Genomic DNA, 20,162 nt, shown 5'->3' with positions numbered 1-20,162 from the left:
TTTTTGAGAGTGGGGCAGTCGACTATATCGAACCCAGTTCTTGACATGGACTTATTTTACCGACCCCGAAAGGATGAAAGGCAATATCGACCTCGGCGAATGAATGAAAATAAGAAGAATAATGCTCTTGCAGTAAGAATGTTAATTAAATGATGATAATAGCAATAATATGTTAAAATACAAATGAAGAAAACATTATTCTGTATTGCATAGAGAACTTTTGGCCAATATTCGACAACCACCAGGCTCATTATGTACCAAGGTTGGAAAACATGAGCAGAAGTTTAAAAACTAATCGTTGACAAAAATCCTAAAAGACAGTAAAAACGGCACAATATACTCCCATATCGCCTTCTTTTTTTTAAGGATAAATTTGTAATCATCAGAATTTAGCGCGATTTCTTTTCAATTATAGTAAATAGAAATGGAGTTTAGAAGAAAGTAGGTCTATTGCAGAATAACTAAAATAATAATAATAATCCTTTCTACAAAAGACACAAGACCAGAAATTTGGGGGGAGGAGACTAGTCGATTACATCGCCCTCGGTGCGTAACTGGTACTTAATTTATCGACCCCGAAAGGATGCGAGGCAAAGTCGACCTCGGCGGAATTTGAACTCAGAACGTGCAGACAGATTAAATACCACTAAGCATTTTGCCCGGTGTGCCAACGATTCTGCCCACAGCGCTCTTAACAAATTCGTTTTTCGTTTATCGCACAATTTTTGTTTTTGCATATCAGCTATTCTTTTGCTTTCCGCTCAATCACAGTAGCCTATAGGTAACCGCCAGATGTACTAGAAATAATAACCAAGTCTCCTTCATCAATCAGCAAAAATCAAATCGCTTCCAAACAAATACACTTTTTCTTTAAGCATTTGTATGTAAGAAAGATGGAAATAAATTAATGAAATGAAATAACTTTTAAACATTATAGACCGAAAGTTAAAAAAGCAGAAGACACGGAATATCAAACAGGTTTTGTTAAAACATCTATTTGATATTTATATAAAGAGCCATTTAGAAAGTACGAAATTTACTTTAAAAAAGGTTGTGACAAAGGATATAAAGCAGTAATAATTTAGTTCCAAAACCGGTTGAATGTGTGGTTTACAAGCTCGTTTTGCAACTATGTGGGTTTGGGTTCAGTCCCACTACGCGACCCATTGAGCAAGTATTTACTATAGTCCCGGGCCGACCAATATGCTGTGGGTGAATTTTGCAGACGGAAACTGTAAGGGAGCACGTATAAGGGAGCAAGTATGTATATATATATATATATATATATATATATATACAATAAAAATGGTAAATAATTTTCCTGTGGTTTTTCATGTAACCAACAATTATTTACCGGTAAATTTCGGTATGTAAATACGACAAAATAATTGTCAAGACCTTTGTAAGGTTCAGTATATAGTAAAGAAAAATAAGTTGGCTAGCAGCAAGCTGTTTCGCCTCATACCGAAGGAATTAGAAATGGCAGTCAAAGACCGTTTTTTCCATGGAAAAAACGGTCTTTGACTGCCATTTCTAATTCCTTCGGTATGAGGCGAAACAGCTTGCTGCTAGCCAACTTATTTTTCTTTACTATATATATATATATATATATACATTTGTGTATTTGAATTTGTCTCCTACCACGGCTTGACAACCAGCGTTGGTTTGTTTGCGACCCCATAATTCAAGGGTTCGACAGAAAGAGCCCAATAGAACAAGTACCAGACATAAAAATGTCATTGGGTGGGGGGGATTTATTCTACTAAACCCTTTACAGTGGTATCCAAGTGTGACAAAAGTCCAATGATTGAAACATCTAAAACAGAGAAAATAAGTTTTTCCTTGTGGTGTACCTGAGCACTGTATACAATAATTTCATTATTATCTCAGCAGAATTAATTCAGGTCAATAATCATACCAATGTCTTTTAATTTCTTGCTTATATTTGATGATCATTTCCAAGAACAACTTTAAATGAGCCCAGAAATAGTACAGGTGAAGAATTTTTCCACCCTTTTGAATGTTATACATGAGCCAACAAATTCATCATTGAACCATGTTGTAGACTTTATACATCACTTTCTGTGTGTCATTTCTTGGAAGTTTGCTCACCTTTAGAGTATTGTGCTTCAGATCCACACCACAACTTCTGCACTGTCTGAAATTTTTTAGATGTAGTTGTAAGATGATGAGCTGCCAGAATCATTGGTGACCGGTGATAAAGTCACAGGAAAAAAAGTCACAATTTTGCTTGGGAAAAAAAGATACAATTAATTTATGGTGGCCAGTAATAAAGTCACAGGAAAAAAAGTCACAATTAATTTATGGGATCTAGATGAAACCCCCTCAGACACACACACACATACATCCCCACCTGGACAAAACCTGTGACTTTTTTTACTTGGATTCAAACCATTAGCACACCAGGCAAAATGCTCAACAGCATTTCATCAATCTTTATGTTCTGTGTTCACATTCTGCCAAGGTTGACTTTGCCTTTCATCCTTCTGAGGTTGATAAATAAGTACCTGTTGAAGACTAGGAACAATGTAATTAACTTACCATCTCTCTTGGAATTGCAGGCCTTGTGCCAAAATTTGAAACCAATATTCTAATAGTTGTAACCTTTGTATAACTGTAACGCTTTGAAGCATACACCAATTTGAGTTGGCTGAAATTTCCTGTGTTTCTGAGGTGACATAAAATGTTACTTTTTCTTACACATTCACTGCTGTTTTCTGTTGCTATACATTCATCAATAATAGCCGGATAGCTTCTGTGGTTGCTTGACCAAACTTCCCTTGACAATAGTAATGAGCAAATCATTTATTCCTCCTGCCTTTTTTTTTTTTAGGAGGCACATAGCTTAGTGGTTAGGGTGTTGGGCACATGATTGTAAGATTATGGTTTTGATTCCTGGACCAGGTAATGCATTGCGTTCTTGAGCAAAACACTTCGTTTTTGCATTACTCTAGTCCACTTGGGAGATATGGATGATCCTGTGACGGACCAGCGTCATCCCATCCAGGGAATATATATGCCAAAGAAATGGGGAAATCAGCCCTAAGGTCCTTATGGAGTAATGTGGACAAACCATAACCTTTTTTGTTGTTTTTACAATTAACGTTAATTTTCACCTTTTTTGTTGTTTTTACAATTAACGTTAATTTTCACCTTATTTGATCCTTTTCCGGGACAACCTGTAATGAGGCAGTACCTGAATACTGCAAATTGAATAGACCGTAAATTTTGAGTTCTAAATGTGGTCTTCCGCAAGACTACAGCTTTGTGTATTGAATTCTTCTCTACTACAGATCTTCCTTCACCTTATGCATTTCTTATGCTAAAGCAACAAATAAATTAATAAATAAATATGTATCTTTTCCTCAATTTTAAATTCAAACTTCTAATCTTACCAAGGAGAAATGATTATCTCCCTTTTATTAACTGCCTGATTGGGAACACTGCAGACTCTCAAATTAGTTTATTTTAAAGTTCATATATTTTCTATATGTAGCTATTATATATGAGTATCAAACTGAAATGAAAATACAAGAAGTAGAAGTATTGGGGTGAAACGTCCCAAATGCAAAACTGTCAAATGAGGTGTGACAATGCACTGGCACCAAATCATTTTTCAGTGTCAGAAATGAAGAGGAAAGGACCTTCACTTTAAAATTATTTTACTTTAACATATCTTTTGTACATGTAGTAATTTTAAATGGACAAAAAGTTAAAGCAAAAGTGACATGCTGTTTAATCTTGGGTTAGCTTTGATCAGGCAGATCTAAGGTCAAAAACATTGTGGCAATGCCCCAGCTGAGATTTAAACAATGGCTCTCAGATTTTCCCAGTCTAGAACCGTGAACTAATGTATCTCCATAAAATGTATTAAACCAATGTGAATATAGCTTGACCATTCAGCACTGGCTAACTTATTATAGCTGAGGCTGCAGCCTTCAAAGGAAGTGTACAAGTTTTCTCATAAAACAGTCTGGCTGAAGATTCTAGAACTTCTGGGCCAACAGTAATAAAAGGTGAGCAAATTCAACTTTAAAAAGAGCTAACCCAGGTTTATACAGATCATGTTACTCTTCCCCCATCTGGTAGTTTCTCACTTCTCTCACCTTGCCAAACTTAATGGACTACAGAACCAATAGCAGTCTAGGGGAATCCATGTTACTTGTCTCAGTATGTTGCTCTCTCTTTCCTTCTTCACTTACGTAACATACATTAATTACATGCAGTGATTTGAACTCTTTGCATTCCTTTGATAATATTAACAAGAAAGTTATACATAGAAGATTCCTGTTAGGTTCGTTAAACATTGTTACATTAATTTATTGAACATACATTTGTAAATATAACAATGCCAAGTTAATAGGGTATTTGAAAACTGAAACTTTAGTACAGTTCTATATTTAAGAGATGAGAAATTATGTACATTATTTACATTTGATGGATATTTGTGCTCATCTTGTTATCTGGCATAGTGGTTAAGAGCATGGGCTACTAACCCAACATTCCGAGTTCAATTCCAGGCAGTGACCTGAATAATAACAATAACATTGAAAAATACCTTAGGAATGAGAACCCAGGTTTGAAATTTCCCCAAGACACCTGAAGAAGGCTGGAGTGTATATCAGCCGAAATGTGTTAGTAACAAACAAGATGAGGACAAATATTCGTCAAATGTAAATAATGTAAATAATGAAACTTCAGTGTGGTCATTGTCTGCACATACACCTACCTCACACTGAACAACCTTCAAAGAAATGATGACTAATTACCACACTAGAGCATTCTAGTCATGACCATCCTGTCTTTTTAATTATAACTACATTATTTAATGTACTATTTTCCTTTTAAAGATGTGTACTGTAATATGAAGGAAATTCAGGTACTTTTTTATTCAGGTTGAATGACTCTGTTATTGCTCACTGGTCAAGCAGCCATAGTGGTTTGCTTTTATTTCATTGTTACTGCTTGAAACCTTCTACAATAATCTGCGATTCCTTGTCATTTCCTCCTTTTTCATTTACATTTCAATTTCATTAACTGTGAATATGTACACTTCTACTTATTTAAAGATGAAGGACATTCTTGGCTTCCTAATTCAGTGGAATTCAAACAAGAAACCTGGCTGGGTTGCTTGCAACAGAGTTAACTTCATTAAAGGAGCCCAAAAACTATGTAGTGGTATTGAACCTAGCAACAGATTAAGTCAACCAACCAAGAGCTCAGAATGAAAAAAAAGGCCAGAAGATATTTTATCCAATGTTCTATTTATCTGCCAGTCCACTGCCCTGGACTGAGCCTGTATTTTACTGATCCTAAAATGATGAAAGACAAAGCTGATTTTTTACTATTTGAACCCAGAATATAAATACTGCAATGCATTTAGTCCTTTATTTTAATAACTTTGCCACTTCACTATCTATACACATATAGAATTTTTTTTTAAAATTCATATCCACATACACATGTCAGTAAACATAAATGATGTCAAATGCGCATCATAGCAAAGATGGCAAACTGGTTGCAATATAAGAGCATTGATAAAGTATCTTGTAGCATTTGTTCTGGCTCCATGTGCTAATTTCAAATTCTGCCAGAAGGAAATGAGTGATGACATGTAGCTGAGTAAGTTGCAGCAGTGGGGAGGGTGAGGAGGCAGATACTATGCATGAGGAGGTGATGGAGGAGGAAAGTTAATTTGGTGGCTCAGTGATGGGTGTGCGATCAACGTAAAGTGTGGGTGGAGAGTAGAGTATTGATTCATGAATGAAGTATAGAAATAGAAATGGTTCTTGGTAGTAGGATGAATAAGTGGTATCATGGTAGAACAGCAGTTAGAGAGATGGTGAGTGGTGGTGGTGGTGGTGTCATGAAGAAAAGATTGGGAAAAGGGCCCAGTTATGCATGAATACCGGTCTAACTTTGCTCTTTGTTGGCTGCACCATTGCCATTAGAGGTAGCACTCCACTCACCACCTCCTCCTTCAATGGGATAAGGACACCTTCCTTAATCCACTTCTCTACCTCTTCTTCTAACTTGCCCCTGGCATGTCCTTTCAGAGTATGCTGGTAGCAGCTCACCTTGTTCTTCTGTGTCAGGAGTCCTTCTTTCCAGTGCCACTTTATTGTCCATCGCTGAGCATCAAACGCTGCCCGAAAATCCTTGTCTTCAATGGCATATGCAGTGCAGCTCCTCACAGGGCTCTGCTCTTACTCACATTCCTGACTCACAGTGCACAATGCCTCCATGGCACCAAACAAAACCACGTCTCCTCCAACACTGACATCTCCAAGGTGGTCGATTGTGTCCATCCCCATTACCACATCAATCCCGTCTATCATGTGGTTGATCACGATCGCCTGAAGCCTTAGCGTTGTGCCTCACACTGCTACCCTTGCATTTGATTTCACTGCCATTGATCACCTGGACGCTACTCATCCCCTTCTATTTCTTTGTCACCCTCAGGGTTACAAGTGTCGTCATGCAGCCCATGTCCACTAGGGCCTTGAATGTGTTTCCCCTGACCACATTTCAATTATGGGCAGTGGCTTCACCGACACCTCTACTCATTTGCGGAGGAAATTTGAGAAGCAACAACTTCCCTTGTGGCCTTTTCTCTGGTTATAATTTGAGGCGATATGCCCAGTCTGTTTGCACTGGTAGCAAACTGGTCAAGGCTCTGCGCAGTCCCTCACCATGTGCGGTCCTTGGCAGTTAAAACACCGGCCTGTGAATGATCACTGTCATTCCACAGTAGGCCTCTTTTTGTCCTTCACCAGTCATCGCGCAGATTTGCAGGCTTCTGCAGCCACCATCACTACTGCCTTCTGCCTAGTGTTGTGTGTCAACACACAGGCTTGAATGATGAGCTCGCTCATTGCCATTTTGTTGCCCCCTGACAACTGTTGTAGTTGCACTGACATATTGTCGGGAAAGCCATTCACAAAAGCCAGTTGAACTACTTTCTCAAGTCCCTCACTGGTAAGACCAGACAACAAAACCAGCCTCTGAACCTCCACAGCGTATTCGTTGACCTGTTCCCCTCTCCATTTGATCGTTCCCAGCTTAGCAAAAGCAGGATACTTTCCATCTGTGTAAGCCTCACTCAAGTGCTGCTCGATCTTTGCCATGCTCAGTTGTTCTTCTTTATCCATTTCGAGGTACAGTGGCAGTGCACTCCCCTCCAAATACAGGGCCATGGGGCTCGTTACATCTTCAATGCCTTGTAGCCTGGCCATAATTTTGACCTTTCAAATCCAGGCTAATACATCTTCTTTGCCAAAGAAAAGTCTGGTGACATCACTGCCAATCCTTATCTTTGCTGCCATCATATATCAAGGGGACAACAATGTTTGTATACAATTGCCAAAATAGCTTGTTGTGTGTGGGAAATGAAAAGAGGTTCACCTACCGTCCTCTCTTGTCTGCGCCTGTCTAGTGGTAGTCATTCTAGCAATCCTGCTCTACCCTGTCACCCAGTATAAGCGGCTGCTATCTCACCAACCTGGGAGTGAATTCCCTGACGTCCATTCGCAATGCCTCAGCTGGCCAAAAGAGGATGTCCCTGTTCTGTCACCCCTGCACTTCCTTCTCACGCTTCCTGTTCCATTGACATCATGGCCCTCTTCTTCCGGCTCATCCCCACAGATATTTGCTAATCATACCGCTGAGGCAACAAAAGCTGTCTGCTATTTCTAGTGAGCCTTCTGTGCATTTAAGAAAATCTGTTTCCAATATACAATACTTGTCACAAAAGTGCAATTAACTGCTGTCACAAAGGACATAGTTTGAAGGATATGAAATGATGGTAGTTGAGTTGGTTTCGGACTGCATATAATGAATGCACAGCACTTATTAACAATTGGCAGAATTTTATTTCACTGCACAAATATTTTCCATGTTGGTCATAAATTAAAGATGCATCAACAAAGTTGACATACTGAAAAGGGCAATTCTATAGCTCTTATGAATAGTTGATAAAGAAGGCTTTATAATTATGCTGCCAAGACAGGAGAAAATATACACACTGGTGAATTAGAGTTGCTGTCTAGGTTGATCTAAAAAGTCATGAGAGCAATTGTTAAAAGCAGCAAAACGAAAATGTGGCTAGCTTAGCTGCAGATGGCCACAAACTGAAGTTTGGCACTCAAGATATACCTATTTATAAGTTTTGTAAAGGAGTGTTCTAGCAACTTCTAGAAAGATGCATCACATGATGTGTTGATGCTTATTGGTCCATCACTTGGCTGATCACACGTAAAAGCTGTTGCTAAGCTGTGATTTTAACTGGGAAATTTGCCAATTTGGTTTCAAATCTTGCTACATGCTCATGGTATGTACTGTTCAAGTGCATCTATTACATATGAAGCTTACGTTCTCTGTTACTCTGCCTGTGATTCCACTACATCATATGTGTATCCATTGGGTTACAGTATATGGAGCTTATACTTACTCCTTTTCTGAGTATCAAGCAAGAGCATTTTCTTGAAGATATCATGGTCCTGTCTTCTTTCTAAAATACTAAAACCTTTGCTTTTGCTAGGTTCTAGGTTTATCTTTAACTAGCAGTATCGCCCGGCGTTGCTCGGGTTGTAAGGGAAATAACTATATAAGCATTTTTAGAGAGTTATAGCCCAAAAATAGCAAAAAAATGCATTAAAAATTGAAAAAAAATTAAGGTAAATTTTTTTTTTAAATCGTTGACACATCGTAGATATTTTTAGAGAGTTACTTCCCTTATATAAAAGCGAAAAAAATGCATTAAAATGGAAAAATATGATGGTAAATTTTTTTAAAATCGTAGACGCGCGCTAATACCCAGAAGGGCTTGATATGAATCACGACAATAAGATACCCGGTTTTGGTTAAACTGCACCGCAAAATGTGGGAGTAGTTACGAATCTAAATCGTAGGAGACAGACACACAACTTCACTTTTATATAAAGATGCTTTTTTTTTCAGTCATAGAGTTAGATTTATGAAGGTCTTCAGTAGAAAATCCTTCGAATTCTGACTCGCTGCTTGATATAATGAAATTCGTATCCATTTTTTGTCAGAATTACAAATTTTGAAAACACAATAGGAACAAATTTCGGAAAAAAATCTCCCATAATTCACGGAATTAAAATTACACTTCGATTTTTGTACAAAACTGTAATTGAAGTGTTTACGAAATATAATACGTGTTTTCACGAATGTACTAAAGAGATTTACTCTGATATTCTCATTTAAATATGAATAGGTAAATTCGGGCGGTTTGGTAACGAAAGGGTTAAACGGATGCATACATTTATTAATAACTATATATAAGTGTCGTCTGTTTATACATAAACACTGTTTCATACTGCAATTATATATACATATATCTATATATAATATTACTAGCAGAATTGCCCGGCGTTGCTCGGGGCTGAATTGCTTGAAAGTACTGTTAATGATTGCACTGAATTATGATGATTATTCAGGCAAATATTGATATAAGTTTACGGTGGGAGATAAGGACTTAACGATCAAACGTGTGCCATTGCATTGTTTTGGGGGAACCAAATTTCTGATGAGCATTATAGGGGCACCAACTTTAAGTTTGAGAAAGTGTGGTGGTAGTCTGGGGTGCTCAAAGGAATTGAGTACCTCTATTGGATAGTTGATGACGTCCTCTGGGTCAGGAGTTGTATCGATAGACTGATATACATAGACTTCCCCAGGAATGAGTTTTAGCATTTCATCATTAATATAGTGAACAGTTTTATTCCTCGGGGCCAGTATAGCCTTTTTGCCAATCCAATCCATATTCTGATAATTAGCTTGTAGATCTGGGAACACTGCATCTCTGAGATCAGAAGGCGTCTTAACAATGTTACAAATGGAATCGGTGGCAATATTACCCTGGTAATTTTCATCCCCTGGTATTTTGCCTTCGCCAAGTGCAAGGAGGGTGTGAGGAAATGCTGCTGATGTGATATTACGTCGCATATGAGCACGCATATTGGTGTGAAGTTTGAGAGTTACTTCCCTTTATTAAAAAAATATGCATTAAAATGGAAAAAAATGATGCTAAATTATTTGTAAAATCATAGACTCATCGTAGACACGCGCTAATACCCAGAAGGGTTCGATATGAATCACGACTATAAGATACCCGGTTTTGGTTAAACTGCATCGCAAAATGTGGGAGTAGTTAGGAATCTAAATCGGAGTAGACAGACACACAACCTTTCTTTTATATATAAATATTTTCGTCCTAAAAAACTTTGTATGGATTGAATGGTTACCTCTATGGAAATATATACACGCACATTATACATACATGTGTGTATAGATGAATATATAAATACATTTAAATATCTATATACACTTTTGGGCGATCTTTCTGTTTCTTAGAGATAACTTTATCCCGTCCGATTCGCTCCAAAATTTACAGGGACATGTAGAATGAGGTGACGATGCTCGTGGGCTACCTTAGAAATCCCTATCTTAAAAGGTGTGGTTGCTAGGGGCCATCTTCCTCACTCACCCTATTTCCTCCAGTACCCTTTCACTCCTCTTCATTTGACAAGCCACTACGGTTATTTAATGTAAAGTCTTCCTCAAATCACTCTGTCGCTATTTACTCTCTTCCAAGAACATTTTCACTCACTCTTATCTCTTAGCTTCCCATACATTTTACTCATGTATCTATCAGCGTCATAGACAGAAACAAATATTACATCGCCATCGCCATCGCATTCTATTGTCTACCTGTCAACACACACACAGTGAATTACTTTCACTTTATTCGTTGCACACTGTGTGTGCGCGTGTGCGTATGCTGTAGACCACACTAAGAGAAGCATTTGACTCATACACCACAATGTGAGTTTTCTCTAAATTTTGCTTAATTGGGGTTGAAATTTTAAAAAGTGGACCTGGCAAAACCCAATGCATTCTACTCTTAAAAATGCTAGGTAAATTGTAATTGAAGAAATCCTATATTGTAGATTTCTATAAGAGACAAAGGGAGGCAGATAAAATCTGCCTTTTATAATAAGAGATATAATAAAATATATACAGAGTAAAATAAAAACCAATTTACCTTTTCTGTATTGTTATAGCAATTCGACCGTCCGTGTGTCTTTGCAAATGTGTTGGAATGATAAGTGAGTTGTGTTTTGGCGCCTTTTTTACTAATAACAAACACACACGTGTTTGTATGTAGTTGTTTGAAACGTTTGTGTTTGCCACTCTCATATATGTATGTGTATGCGTGTGTGTGAGGAATGACACACACACACTCACGCACGCACACATGTACATCAATGCTTTCGGAGTGAAATGTTAAAATATTGAGTTTTCTCGAATTTTGTCTTAATTGGTGGTAAAATTGAAAGAAATTTTTTATGGCATCACCCACTGGAAGTACTCTGAAAAATCATGGGTACACTCTAATTGAAGAAATTGTGTGAGGAGTAAATCGTTATGTATTTATTTGTTTCTGTTTGATGTTTTTTTTTTTTTAGTAGTGGTTTAAGGTACACTTCTCTCGTTTTATCGAATTAGTTTCACTTTAATCGCTGCAAACTTGCAAAGAGAAAGTCGTAGAAATGAGTGATAGCGTGAGTGAATGAGATCGCTCCCTTTTTGTGTGTGTGCGAGTGCTGTAGCCCACATTAAGAGAAGCATTTGACTCATACACCACAATGTGAGTTTTCTCTAAATTTTGCTTAATTGGGGTTGAAATTTTAAAAACTGGACCTGGCATGACCCGATGCATTCTACTCTTAAAAATGCTAGGTAAATTGTAATTGAAGAAATCCTATATTGTAGATTTCTATAAGTGACAAAGGGAGGCAGATAAAATCTGCCTTTTATAATAAGAGATGCCTGACATTTCCTTTCAAATTTCACTATACATTCAGCCCTGAGAACTATATCATCAACAACCAGCCTCTGTGATGACCTGTAGAACTATGAATAGGAGAGGACTGACCCTTGATCAACTGAACCTTTATGCTAAATTCACTCACTGCTTCTTTGTATACAGCTTGTACAGTCTCTTACAAGCCTCTCGTAGCTGCCTAGATTCCTTAGTGACCATACACTCATACATACATACATACATACATACATACACACACACACACATACATACACACACACATACATACATACATACACACATACATACATACATACATACATACATACATACATACATACATATACATACATACATACACACACACACATACACACACACACAGTATTGAAGCTTGAGAACAATCAGATACATTTGCAACACATCTGTTGAAAATATTATTGTTCACACACATACATATACATATATACATACAGACAGACAGACAGATAGACACACACACACACACACCACACACACACACACACGATCCAGCATGGCCACAACCTCAAGGCTGAACATATAAAAGAATAACAGAATATAAATGTGTGCAAAGTACAAGAAATATTAATGCAGTATATGGGGATTGGACAATAAGCGTAAGGCAGTGTCAATGGTGGTTCCAGAAATCCCGAGCCATAAACTACAGCCTAGAAGACGAGCCTCATCCTGAAAGATCTGTAGAACTCGACAAGGACATCCTGAAAACCCTGGTGGAACAAAATCTCATCGTAACTGTTGAGGAACTAGCAGAGAAGCTTGGATTTGGTCATTCAACCATTCATTGAGTCCTGTGTGCTATCGGAAAAGTCAGCAAATTGGGTCAATGGGTTCCTCACGAACTTTCCGAGTCTAATTGCATGCAGAGAGTGAATGTATGCTTTTCTTTGCTGTCACATCTCACCACTACTGCGCTATGTATATCTCTCTCTATATAAACGGCAGTTTGTCTGTGCGTTTTCTGTGTGTCTGTTTTCTCGTACCCTCACTCTGACCACGGCTTTCAACCAATTCTGATGAAACTTGACACACACATAGCCCAATGTCATAATTCAAAACTAACGCAGCGAAAATTTTGAAAAGTTCCCCCAGTTCTGAAAAAAATCGATAAATTCGACATGGGGTCGAGAATCAGAAACCCAAACCACAGACCGTCTAGGGGACGCAGCTCCACCTTTTTTAACTCTCAAAAAAATTTACCATCATTTTTTTTCCCATTTTTTTGCTATTTTTTGGCTATAACTCTCTAAAAATGCTTTATAGTTATTTCCCTTACAAACCTGAGCAACGCCGGGCGATACTGCTAGTCTATATATATAAAACTGTAGTTGTGTGAGTGTCTGTCCCCTTCGATTTAGATTCCTAACTACTCCCACATTTTGCGGTGCAGTTTAACCAAATTCGGGTAGCTTATAGTCGTGATTCATATCGAGCCCGTCTGAATATTAGCGCGCGTCTACGATGAGTCTACGATTTTAAAAATAATTTAACATCATTTTTTATTCCATTTTAATGCATAATTTTTCGTGTGTCGATGGCGGCGGAGTTGGCGTCCACGCTCACACCTGCACCTGTGGGGAAGGGAGTGTAAGGAAATCAACGTCGTAATGCGTTGTCAAGGAGACCAGTGTTCTTTTAGAACAACGACTTCATGGCTTGAAGACACCAAAACAGAAATGGCTAAGAAAGCGTCTACATGAGTCTACGATTTAAAAAAAAAATTACCATCGTTTTTTTTCCATTTTAATGCATTTTTTCGCTATTATATAAGGGAAGTAACTCTCTAAAAATGTCTACGATGAGTCAACGATTTTTAATAAAATTTACCATCATATTTTTTCCATTTTTAATGCATTTTTTGCTATTTTTTTGCTATAACTCTCTAAAAATGCTTATATAGTTATTTCCCTTACAAACCCGAGCAACGCCGGGCGATACTGCTAGTATATATATATATATATATATATATATATATATATATATATATATATGCGTGTAAATGCCACTTACATATGAGAACGAGATATATAACATTAATTAATGTTGCTTAGCTGCGTTGTTTTGCCCCAGTTCAGCCTTGATAAAATGGATTAAAAGAGTTTGAGATCTAACCGTCATATTTTCCCACGTCATAGCCTAGCTAGAATTACAATATCCAAAGTATCATTTCGTTTTTAAGACGGTAGAATATGAATTGAAAGAGATTTGATTCTAATTCTTGCAGCTCGTTTGACTCCCTCGTTTATGGTGATAATAATGTTCGACTGCTATTTCAAGCGAGGCGTGGAGATGCTCTCTTGCTTCGTAGCAGGTCAAGCGTGATCGATATATGATCACAATTGTCTGTTGTATTTTGATCGGAAAAATGTCCTTTGAGGGAAATTTTGAAATATTTCCAACCGTTCAAACGACCATGTAATAGCTCCCTCTGCGGTTGATTTGGTTTTAACACTCATCTAAATACCCATACTTAATGCTTAACCTAGCGTAAGATCGCCCTTAACCTCGTTGCATTAACAGGTGGATAGCATTATAAAGAGCTAAAATTCTTTGCAAACAATGATCTGTGACTTTTTCTTTCGTGAGTTTGCATTGGTTCTCCTTTATACACCTACAACCCTTAGTCGATCTTGACCTACAACCCTTAGTCGATCTTGAAAACATTTTATTCGAAAAACTTGTTTACAACTTTGTAATTTTAAGAAATAAAAATATAACACAACAAACACATTGTCAAGCCAACGAAAACACTGACGGAATCCCCAAATGCATTAATTGCTTATACATATAATAATTTAATATTATTTGCAGTATATAAAAGAAAAGCATCATAAGAAAAAAAAACAACAAAAGTTTAAGGTGCAATGTTGACAATAAATCGCGGGAAAACCCTCTCAAGTCACGTGGTTTTTGACAACGCGGTAGATTTTTGTGTGTATGTAATTTGGATTACAAATACATTCACTTGTGCCTTCGTTGACCGCAAGAAGTAAACATGGGGAAAGTCAACACGATATTTTCTTACTTTTCAAAGACACCCAAGAAAACTACCGAGAATCAGGTGCTTTCTCCGAAGACTCCGAATAACTCAGGTAGCAATAGCAATGTACAAGCAGCATCTAACAACACCACACCAACTAGTAGTAAAAAGACGAATGAGAAAAATGGCGAAAGTACTCCTGGTAAGACAGAGATGAATTAGCTGTTTTATATTTGCTGTGATAACAATTCATGTTTAATTTTCGTAAAAATATCAGTAGACATGATGTGGTTAGCCATACATTCGTTGTACAGCGTGTCAAGTAGCAATATATTTATCGATTACCTGAGAGTGAAATAGAAACACGAGTAAATATAAAAAATATTTACAAATTTTCTATCATCTGTATCTATAAAATAAGTGATAAAATTTAAAATTTGTGTTGCCCTTAATATTTTGCTGACTTTAGTGGTAGCTTTAATTTTGCTTTAACTAAGTTTTCAACATAAAAAAATAGAAAACTCCTTTTCTTGGACTCGAAGGAAGAATCGATATTTTAGTTTATTGCCTCGCAATCGGAGTTAATCTGGCAATTTTTGTCTGCTTTTTCAACTTTGTTTTAATACCATTTATTTTAACGAGAATGGTTTTCTAAATATGACTGAAAACAACCTGCTGTCTGCAGTGAAAGGGTCTTTTAATTCGGTATCATACCCATGTGGTGTTGTTAAGTTAGGCATGTCTTGGGTCAAAGTATGAAAACTTCCACAGTCGATACAAATCTAAAGGAATGCATGCAATGTTATAGAGAAGTAGTTCATTTGATAGTTTATAAAGGGTCGTAAAAGTTTTATTGTTAGTATCGCAGGCAGTGCCTCAGCACGGACTAAGTCGAATGACTGAAACTAGTTAATACCCTTAAATTTTCATAGTTTATAGTAGCGGCGTAGCTAGAGTGTGTGATCCTGGGACAAGGTCTTGATTTTGCTCTTCCGTCGGCAAACAGCCTATATAGGCCCAGAAGTGCTGCGACCATAAAACCGTCTCCTGGGGCGGACATCTCCTCCTCGTCATTACCCTACTGGGTTTATATAACCTTGTCATTAAGTATCATGGTCTATTATATTTCGCTCTCCACATTCTGATGAATAATTGCCAACTTAATTGAAGTCTTCAAAAAGAAAAAAAAAGCACATTTTTCAAGGAGAGGTGCGATTCTGCATTAGCCCCGTCTGTGAATTATATCATTTTCCTTTAGGCAAAATTCTGGTTTAAGCAGAATCTCTTTATACTATCATCATACTTATAAACTGTTGCGTGTAAGCAATATAAATAAAATACCGGCATATACCTCGCTACATTCAGAAATATTTACGGTTTGAGAAACACCTTAATCCAAATTTATTCAGATAAAGTAATTAATATCAAAAATTTGGATCCTGAATTTTTCTCTACTTACACACTAGGGATAGCTGCAAACTGCAGACTGTTTTAGTTTAAAGAGAATAAACGTATTCGGTGTCTTTAATTCATATGTCAGAAGAGAAACAGTTTTGAAATATATATCATTATATAGTTCAATCATTTTAGCATTGTAGTTATTGCCAGAGAAATAACAACCTGTCCTCTCATCCTCTCTTTTTACCTTACACTGACCCAAATTTTCCAGCCTCTACAAAACTTAGAAACCTACTAGCCAACGAGAAAGCTTCTAGGGGGTTACTCTATCTGCTAGAAATAGGACACATTGGATAATGTAGTTCTCGATACATAGTCTAGAAATAGACTGGGTGGTTACGTTTGGAATGCATTTGATTAAAGGGTTGATAAATCAGAGCTGACATGGAACAAAACAAAAAACACACAGCTCCCATGTGAAGATGATATTGCAGTTACCTCTTCCCACAGCTAGCTCCCAACACAACTAAAAATAGCAGCCACTAATTTCTACACCATACTGTCTTAATTGCTACATCAAATACAAGCAATCATGACACTGAACAATATAAACATGTCACATAGAAATACCAGGAATTACCTTCAGCTTCTTTACAACTTTCATCAGAATGAGACGATTGGTCGTGGCTGTTAGGAAGCTGATGATTTGGTATGGCTGACGGGACATTCAACCTCTTTTGATGCTGGAGGAAAATGCATGTGCATGTAGAAATATACAAGTACAGATAGACATGTAGATAGATAGAGAGACATTACACATGCATACAAACGTTACTAGATGCTCACAGAGAGAGAGAGAGGCAATGAGAGAAGCATTAAAACAAGAGAAAACATTCTGACATCAAATAAATTAGTGACACCAAATAGGCAGTGCCAAAACGTCTTATGCTTAACTTTCACACAACAAAGTAAAAAGAAAGCAAAACAACAGACAGAAGCAGACAACACATTTCTCCAACACACACACACACGCAAAATAATCTAAATATAAAAACAGTAATAAATCTATAAAGTGGAGGCGCAGTGGTTAGGGCAGTGGACTCGCGGTCGAAGGATCGCAGTTTCGATTCCCAGACTGGGCGTTGTGTGTGTTTATTGAGCAAAAACACCTAAAAGCTGGCGACCCCTGTTGTACTCTTTTGCCCCCAACTTTCTTTCACTCTCTCTTCTTGTTTCTTGAGTAACGCTGTGACAGACTGGCGCCCCGTCCAGCTGAAGGAACACATACGCCACTGAAACCGGGAAACTGGACCCAAGAGCCTGGCTAGGCTTGAAAAGGGTGCATAAAAAAAAAAAAAATCTATAATAGATTATTTGGGCTATCTGGTGCCCCTCTCTTTTTAGCAATTACTGTATTTTAACATGTATAAGGAACCCCCTAATTTTGGGGGCTTAAAATTTGGTAAAAAGGTTTTATAAGGGATTATAATACTATCCATGTATCAGAAACTCCCATTTTTTTAAACCTAATTTTTGACAAAAAACGGGTTCCTTATACACATTAAACTATGGTAAATCTCAAATTTTTATGAAAACAAAGCATCACATCATCAAAGCTGCACATGGATCATTTTCAAAAATTCTCAAAATGAAATGCCACATGGATATGAGAAGAAGCACTTCCTTACAATACAATATCCATACCATCACTTGTCTCAAACCAACATACACTCTCTCTTCATAATCCATTCAAATTAAAAAATGACAAAAATAGCATCTTTGCACCCTGTACCGGGATGCACACCATCATATATAAGTGTGAAACAGTTACTTTAATGATCCAACTGAGTCCACATTCTTTCTGTTTGCTTTTTCATCACCAGCACTGGATACACAAAAGTAGATTAAGCTGAAGAAAGATATTTCTGTGGATTCACCCTTCAATTCTATTCAATCGTTGCAGTTGTTGCTTACCACCCATTCCCTGCCCCCCCCCTATACTTTCGCAATCCACCCCTTTCTACTTCTACACACGTCATACCTTGAGGGGCCACCTGGATACTTTATCATCACTATCTCTGAAGCTCCAACTGATCATTCTCACTTCTCTCTACTTAAAGTGAGCACCATGCAGCTTCTCTACAAGAATCTGTTCTGCCCTCCTTCCACCTCTTATTTTAACCCCTCATCACCTGCCATAGACCTAGTTCCCCTTCCTAAGGGTTTGTAACCTGGTGCTCCAGCATGACCACAGACAAATGACTGAAACAAGTAAAAGAGAATATAGCATTTTGGGTTTAATGTAGAATGAGATAGTGGAGTCATTATTTTAATTATAAGGTTTCCTGAAATGGAACTAGTTTTTTTCTTTTTCAATTACAGTAACTTAAAGTTAAATGAACCAACAATGGCAATTTTTAGGAATTCTACCAGTTTTCAGATAATTTCTGGACAATGGGATTCCTACTTTATGTAGAAAAATAAATACAATTAAAAAATGTTCTTAAGACAGATAATGTCTAGGTATGATGCTGAGTTGAATGATCAGTTCATTTATAACAACACTTTTGATATATTGTTACCATGGAAACAGAATTTTTCTCTTGCTGTTTTCAATTAATTCAGTTCCTAATGTTATACGTTTTTTTTTCTTGTAGAATTTGAAGTTGGTGATATTGTATGGTCAAAGCTTGAAGGTTATCCATGGTGGCCTAGCATTGTATGCAACCATCCAACTTCTAAGGTTCACATCAAGAAAGGCAAAGTGACTGAGATTCATGTTCAATTCTTCGATGACCCAATTTCTAGAGCTTGGGTTAAAGCCAGGTAGATTTATTCATTTTGCTTGTTATTTTTATTATTTTGTTTCACTATTAAAGGTAAAGGTTACCTTCTTGAGTCAGGCCGACTCACAAGGGCCAGTTTCTATGATGTATAAATTCCCCACCTGGATGGGATGCCAGTCCATCACAGTGTTTCACTATTGTCGTAGAACTCTTTACTCTTTTGCTTGTTTCAGTCATTTGACTGTGGCCATGCTGGAGCACCCCCTTTAGTCGAGCAAATTGACCCCAGGGCTTATTCTTTGTAAGCCTAGTACTTATTCTTTTGGTCTCTTTTCCTGAACCGCTAAGTTATGGGGATGTAAACACACCAGCATCAGTTGTCAATCGATGTTGGGGGGACAAACACAGACACACAAGCATATACACACACACACATATATATATATATATGACGGGCTTCTTTCAGTTTCCGTCTACCAAATCCACTCACAAAGCTTTGGTCGGCCCAAGGCTATAGTAGAAGACACTTGCCCAAGGTGCCAGGCAGTGGGACTGAACCCGGAACCATGTGGTTCATAAGGAAGCTACTTACTACACAGCCACTCTTGTGCCTATATATTCTTAATAAGGGCACCCATTTTATAAGCATACTCTTATGACACCACCCTTCATTTCTCTCTCTCTCTCTCTCTTTAATCAGTTTTTATTCAATACTCCATTTTAGATTTGTGAAGCCATTTACTGGGGCTGATGCCAAAGAAGCTAGAACTGGTGGCCAGTTTTTCTCAATGGATATGTCTCAAAGGAAAGCAACCAATGATGCTGACAAGGCAGTGAAAATGACAAAAGAAGATAGACTTGGGCTTATTACTGAACTTCAGCCGTCTGAAGATGAATTTGAAATGGATGACTTAGATGGTGAGTTGGTCTTCAAATATCAGGTGTAATGATTCTTTTAGGCTGGTTTTTTAGATGGTGTGAGAAGGTTGTTGCAATGTGATTGGTAGCATAGACAATGTTTTAAAACAATTTTAGATGTGTGTTAGGATGCATTTGTTGCATTTTGGACAAAGAAGAGTGGTGATAA

The 20,162-nt window shown here is 37.4% G+C and overlaps 1 protein-coding gene across 1 annotated transcript in view; it reads left to right on the top strand.

Annotated features, from left to right (window-relative positions):
* The first annotated feature begins 14,780 nt into the window (after positions 1-14,780).
* Positions 14,781-20,162, top strand: part of LOC115210797 (DNA mismatch repair protein Msh6) — a 43,605-nt gene continuing 38,223 nt past the window's right edge. Inside the window, exons 1-3 of the mRNA XM_029779535.2 lie at positions 14,781-15,093; positions 18,947-19,115; positions 19,800-19,993. Of these exons, the coding sequence (XP_029635395.1) occupies positions 14,907-15,093; positions 18,947-19,115; positions 19,800-19,993 (550 nt within the window). The 5' untranslated portion in view covers positions 14,781-14,906. The remainder of the gene's footprint in view (positions 15,094-18,946; positions 19,116-19,799; positions 19,994-20,162) is intronic.

The sequence above is a fragment of the Octopus sinensis genome, linkage group LG4 (assembly GCF_006345805.1).
Source record: "Octopus sinensis linkage group LG4, ASM634580v1, whole genome shotgun sequence".
NCBI classification, from domain to species: Eukaryota; Metazoa; Mollusca; class Cephalopoda; order Octopoda; family Octopodidae; genus Octopus; species Octopus sinensis.
Note: the sequence above shows the minus strand (reverse complement) of the source record. Positions and strands in the feature narration are given on the sequence as shown.